The following is a 7,069-nucleotide window of genomic DNA, read 5'->3' on the forward strand; positions in this document are numbered from 1 at the left end:
TTAACACCAAGTTCATACACTGACTTGATCGTCGGAGAACCTTTTCAGGTACCTCCACCGGCGGGTCCAACTCTTCTACATCATCTTGCTACTTTGATGTCCTTCCTCTTCTCCATCCTCAGCAGCTGATCAACCATTATTCTGTAGCTTTGTGTTCTAGGAAAGAATAGCTAGGATTTAAAAAGTTGGTATAAAGGAATTAGAAAGGTAGAGTATAAAACAAATATAGGATTTAGACAAAAAAAACTAGAAATAATAACACAGTAGTAATAAAAAGGTAATAACAAGGAAAAGGATTTCTTATAAAAAAAACCAAAGAAAAGGGATTCAGATTACCCCATCCCTAACCTCCAGAAGCACTAGTCTTGGCCCTTGAACAATTCTACACTTGTATTACGGGACATTCCCAAGATAAGCTGCATAGCTTCCATAAAGGCTTCAAGTATTCCAAATGAACCCTTTTTATAAGATGTGGTTCTTTCATCAAACAACCCCAACCGTTCAACCCTCTATCTCCCTTAAGCATCAACAATTCACTAATACTCTCACTAAATTCCATGCCACATCCCTCTATCACCATTGATTCAGAAATGTGCATATATCAACATCTCCAATGTGTATATAATTCAATGTGGTTATAGGATATAATGCTACAAACAAGACCAGCACGAATAAAAAGAATATGCCCATGAAGATCGTACTATAGGCATGGCTGTAATGATTTTTGCTTAGATATATACATCTATGCATATGTATATATCATGTAATTGAACAACGACTTATGTGTAGAGCCAGCAACAGTTGAACATGATGATCTTATTTTTTGCATAAAACATGTCAAAATCCAATGCATAATGTTCTGTTCTCAGGTTTAGTCCATTAAAATCCTTTAATATATAGCAATCACAACCAAGTTTGAAGATGCACGGATAAATATACTCGAGGCATGCTTTCCTCTCCATTCCAACACACTTGTCAAATGCTTATGGCAATAAACATCTATCTATCCAAACATATAGAGCAATGAATATGAGACAAATGTTCAATGAAGAAGTTGATGATGAACACATGTCACTAATAACAGAGAACAAATATAGGAAAAGCCAATAACCTATTGTAAGGAGAGACCACTAACTGGAGATAAAGCATATGGATACATAAAGAGAGTCATCATAAAACATAATACCATTACCATAAACAATGAAAGATGGTGTCTTTTGTTGATGATAATTCCACTTGCTTTTATATTATGCTTTGGGTTGATGGGTTTGTGTTAATGAAGAGTTGGTAAAGATGCAAAGAATCATAATATATGATTAGGAGAGATTGCTATGTTTTTAGGAGAGGTTGAAAGGTGTATGTGTATAATGATAGAGAAGATAATAAGGATGGTTTTGGTACATGAAATGAAAGTGACTTTTGCATTCAAAAAAATGTGAAGATGGACGTTAGTTGGTTTGGAGAAGAGGTGAAGAACCAATGGAGAATTAGTTTTCTCCTGGAGTACCTCCCACGGTGAAGTGAGAACATATATGCATTGAGGGAGGAAACCTCTCCTTCTTGTTTAGGTCATGAGAACTATATATCTTTTTCTATTTGGAGATTGCATGTAGAATCCATCATCCCTCCACCTCCGGGTGATGGTTAGATAATATATGCATTACTCCTTCTCCTTTTATATTATCTTTCATTTTAATTCCTCTTTCAATGAGTTTGTCTCCCCTTTATTTTTGGTTTATTCCCTCCTCTTATACTACTGTCTTCAACATCCCTTCACTTCATCTTCTCTCCTTTTTACGTTTCTATTGTAGAATTAATGAAATTTTTTAGTGAGAGATAATGTTTTCTTATAATTGGGAGTAGTAACTGAGTGTGACATGGAGTTAAAGACATTTTTTTGGCTAAGAAATGTAACTCCTTCAAATGCTTTTAATGAGGAACATTGATTTCATGATCACAACTTAATGTGCATGTTAAAGTTTAGAAATCAGTTGGGAAGGCAAGTAACAATTAATGATTTTAATGGAGAATGTGTGAAGTTGAAAATGTGAGATGTTATTTATACACATAGGTTGCATTTGGTTTTTTAATAACACCTCATTTTTATTTAGTTTCTAAAACCGTCCACCAATTGATTTTTAAAACGAAACTGGTGAATTAAATTCGAATGAAACTTCCAGCAACTAATTAATGGTTGATTGTGATTTGAAGATAAATTTGGTTCCATTATATCAAATAAAAATTTATGTTTATGAACTTTAGGTGCTTCACACTTATATATTTATGTTTTTACTTAGATTAATCTTTTGCAAAACTTCAAGTGATTTCTTAAGTTGTTTTTAGGTTAACATTTATTTTTTAAGTTTTGTTTTCGTGTGAAATAAGTATTTTAAGTTTTAAACATTCAATAAATAAAAAATTTCACTCGGCGGTTTCAATTTCTGATGACGAGACTTGGTAATTACTATTCTCTTTTTCTTCGATAGTCTCCTCCATGAACATCATCCTCCATCATGATTACCATCCTCCACCATGGTCGACCTCTCTCTTACCTCTACATAGTGATGAGAGACATAACCGAGAAAATATTGGCTATAGTAACTTGTTTTCCATGAGATCTAGAGCTAGGAATGAGCTATGCAATAACATTGTCCATGGACTTGAATCTAGAAAATGGAAATGGCAAGTGATAAAACTTTTGTCTTCGTAAGGAGACAGGCTCCTGGCTGGAACGTAGTGTGTCTGTTTTCTGTTTGTATCATCACCAAAGAACAAGAGAGAAAGAGAGGAAGATCAAAGAAGAAGACGACAACCAATATTCCATACACTACAATAAAACTTCCTGTTAGCCACGGTTAAAACCGTGGCTAAAGTGGGGAAAAACCGTAGCTAGATTGAGTGGCCACACTTAATGTCGTTGTGGCAAGGAATGGTGTTGCTAAAAATTAGCCACGGTCATTATGTTATTTCGCTACACTTCTGTGAAATGTGGTAACATCTATTTAGCCACAGTCTGTTTAATTCAGCTACAGTCGAACCGTGGCTAAGTTTCTGATTTTGCCACACCACAACCGTGGCTAAGTTGCTTATTTTTCCACAATACATCCGTGGCTAATTAAATTTATTTAAAGTTACTTTCGTACATACTCCTCTCATGATCCCAATGTATCATTGTCTCACAATCTTTATTTTCAATAATATAATGGTAAATTTATAATAAAATTAAATATTTGCTAGCTAATAATAATAAAATTGAATCTTATACAATTACCAAATGTTTAACATTCAAAAATGCTGATAAACACAAAATGCAAAATGTTATGATCATATAAGTTCATGAATTTTAAGAAACCATATCTAAGATGGTGGAACATCACGAGCGAAAGTGGTTAACTCACTACCAAATTTTTCGACTAGAAACTTCTCAAGAGTAGCCAAACGATTCTGAGTATGTGCAAGTTGCTCCTTGGTCTCTTCATACCCTGATAGTTTTACTTCTAAAGTTTGTACATATTTCTTCAAGTCTTCAACATGTTGACTAGAGCCACTAGAATTCAAAAAACCAGTAAAATGTCTAGACGTTCCAAAAACACTGGAGGGACAAATACCAGTGCCCAAACCATGCACTCGACCTGAATGTTCAGCTCCATATGCTTTTCCAATTGCATCATTAGGATGAGCAAATACCTTTGATGAAACACCTGAAGTAGTGACATTTTCTTGATCTTGAGGTAAATGCTCTGATATTTTATCCTATTAAATAACAAGAAATTAATAATTTATATAGTGGCAAAATGCAAATTGCATGGCAGTAACCTATAATGGAAAATTGCATCAATAGAATCAGAAAGGACAAAATGATATTATGCGTTTGCCTACCTAACTAACTGCATACCATTATCCATTTCACAACTTAGGAAATGGTTCTAAAAATGATACACTTTTTAGGACATATGTAACACATCATGTATGAAAAGACTTTAAATTACTTACAGCTAGAGTTTTTCCTTCTTCGCTTACATAGCTTCCATCCTTCTTCAATAAAGTTGACAAAACAACCTCACCACGACATACAGGTCTTTGCAATTTTAGCTCCTAACACAACCAATGAAACATAAGTTTTTACATTCACAAAACTTCATTCTTTACAATAATACAATTACCTAGGACAACTTACCATTTGACGACCTCTCCTTGCATTGCTCATACTACCACCAGCATGGGAAACTTTAAGATTTTTGCGACTTCTAGTGTTCGCCAAACTTTGTTTCTACAATTGCCAAACATTGTAGTCATTATATTAAAAAAATACAAGTCTTGGAGAAATTAAATACTTCACAACATAATGTTTACCTTCATCTTATCCTCCTTATAATGATGCACAAATGCAGTCCAATCAGCACAATCTAAACCTGGAGGAGGATTAGCAAGTATGTCTTCCTTACTTTTATTAGGATAGAAATACTTACACCTTAACCTATATTTATAGGCCCTCCATCTTTCACCTAGAGTACTCATAGCCCATTTGACTCCAGCAACATAATCAAACTCAAAATTTTCCTTCACACATTATTAAATACGCTAGTCAATTTTCAATGACAATAGGAAAAAATTATTAAAATTGCAAATTTTTTAAATAATTACCTCAATATATTTCCATTGTTGGTATCTATTATCCTTTGACATCCAATCCCATCTTTTAACATAAATAGGACAAATTGTTGAGTTTTGAGCTAGTTTACCAAGAAACCTCACAAGTAAGTTTGAGCCATTGTCATTGCCTTGTCCATAACCATTGAGTTCCACAATAACTTTTTTAGTTTTTTCCAAATGCCAAACCTGAATTGCTTGCATTTTTCGAGTTTCAATTTCTCCTGAAGAGTTTCAATTATGATCTAGTGGTAAATATCGACGATGTCCCATGAAGCAATATTTTCCGCCAAACTTTAGCCATTTAGACTCTGTATCAAAATTACATGATGGACAAGCAAGTGATGTATGAGTGTTCCATCCAGATAAGTTGTCTAGACCTGGGAAGTCACTAATAGTACAAAACAATGATGCACGCATTTGAAATGATTCTTTTGTAGAGGAATCATAAGCTTCCACTCCTTTCCACAATTTTTGTAACTCTGAAACTAGGGGCTGCAAGTAAACATCAATACTATTGCCAGGCATCTTAGGACCAGGAATTATCATCGACATTATGAGAGAAGTTTGCTTCATACAGTACCATGGAGGATAATTGTAAGCATACAACATCACAGGCCAAATGCTATTATTAGAACTTAAAGTTCCAAATGGATTGAAACCATCTGTAGCTAATGCAAGCCGTATATTACGAGAATCTAAAGCAAAGTCCGGATACATTTTGTCAAACTCCTTCCATGCCATTTCAAAAGCTCTGCAGTTTTAGAACACATGTATAGTCTTTGCAATCTTGGTATAAGTGGGAAGTACCGTAAGACCTTTGCTGGTATATATTTTTTATTTTGGCCAACCACTATATCATTTGCACCACTAATATTTCCATTAGATTTCCACCTAGATGCATTGCAAATCTTACAATTATCTCTCTTCTTGTCTTCCAATGAACCCCAATATAACATGCAATTGTTCGGACATGCATGAATCTTTTCATAGCTTAAACCTAACTTCTTAATCAACTTTTTTGCCTCGTATAAAGATGCTGGGAGTTTAGCATGGGGAAAAGCATCATTTAAAAGATCAATGATCATAGAAAATGTTTTGTCAGTTGCACTACATAAGACTTTTATATGATACAATAGAACAATGAATGATATTTTACTATATTTTTTACAACCAGGGTACAATTCTTCATTTCCATCACCTAATTGCTCTTTTATTTTTTCTTGTTGGACTTTACTTGCATCACCCCTAGGTTGGTCATCATTTGGTATATTTGAGTGGCCGGAATCTTGAATTCCACTATCATCAAAGATGCCAAAAACATCATCTAACATATCCTGCATTGGATATTGTCTAACCCACTCTTCTTGTGGTTGGGCTATAGTTTCAACATTATCTTGCACATGCTTTTCCCCATGCATGTACCAAAATGTGTACTTTCTGGGAAACCCTTTTTGAAGTAGATGACTAAACACTTCAATTCTATTACCCATTTTAAGAAATCCACATGTAATACAAGGACATGGAATTTGATCATTTATAGGTACATTTGAAAAGGCGAAATCCAAAAATTGCACCACCCCATCCAAGAACTCCTTTGATCTAATTGGTTTCTCAATCCAACTCTTATCCATCATAACTGTGTGAATCTGTTTTTGATGTTAAATTCAATTACTAAATCATTAGAGATACTAAATGATTAACTTAAAAACAACTTAAGTATTACCTCAATGCAAGCATGCATGACAAATTAAACCATAGTGTTTTGCAAATTCAGTCATATTAGTTGAAAACAATTTAATGCAGATATCTTGGTATCATTTATTTTGATATACTATAAAGATGCATGCCTGCATCAATGTCATAATCCCATAAAATCAACGTCATAATCCCATAAAATCAATGTCATTTTGCTAACGAGATACCTAACACACCCTTAAAAACTCAGCAAAATTCTAAAGAACCTATGGGGATATGATGTATGGTATTTACACTCAAAGTTATGGCTGCCTATAAATGATAAATAAAGCCCAAACTTGTTTTATTATGTCATGAATATGTACCATAAGAGTAAAGCAAAATACATCACCATATAGTAAAGATGAAGAGCAAAAGTTCCTTATGGAGTTATTGAAGATATCAAACTCTAGGGTTGGCACTGTAAAGCATACATTGGTTTAGCGAATATGGTTGCTTCTTTATCAATCACATGTGAATGCCTCTCATCTAATTTGGATTTTTATCATCTATGTGAACCAATCCTTGTTTCTCCTTGAAATGGACAGCTTTAGAATATATAACAACTCAATCACATTATCCAAGTTATTTCAATTTGCATAATAGCAATGATCCTAAAATCACAATGCATCACTATCCACAACCAATACGTTTTCCCTAAGTTGGTTCCTTGAAAACTAAT

The 7,069-nt window shown here is 33.9% G+C and overlaps 2 protein-coding genes across 2 annotated transcripts; both read right to left on the reverse strand.

Moving 5' to 3' along the window:
* LOC109360110 lies at positions 3,278-4,876 on the reverse strand. Its single transcript, XM_019604842.1, has 5 exons — positions 4,645-4,876; positions 4,354-4,560; positions 4,178-4,270; positions 3,994-4,095; positions 3,278-3,753 (listed from the first exon to the last, which is right to left on the reverse strand). Exons 1-5 carry the CDS (start codon positions 4,852-4,854, stop codon positions 3,358-3,360), a joined length of 1,008 nt encoding a protein of 335 aa, XP_019460387.1. The 5' UTR covers positions 4,855-4,876; the 3' UTR covers positions 3,278-3,357.
* On the reverse strand, positions 4,885-6,284 carry LOC109359858. The gene is made up of 2 exons (XM_019604553.1): positions 5,461-6,284; positions 4,885-5,404 (listed from the first exon to the last, which is right to left on the reverse strand). The coding sequence occupies exons 1-2, from the start codon at positions 6,282-6,284 to the stop codon at positions 4,885-4,887; spliced, it is 1,344 nt and encodes a 447-aa protein (XP_019460098.1).

This window comes from Lupinus angustifolius, chromosome LG11 (assembly GCF_001865875.1).
Source record: "Lupinus angustifolius cultivar Tanjil chromosome LG11, LupAngTanjil_v1.0, whole genome shotgun sequence".
Lineage (NCBI taxonomy): Eukaryota > Viridiplantae > Streptophyta > Magnoliopsida > Fabales > Fabaceae > Lupinus > Lupinus angustifolius.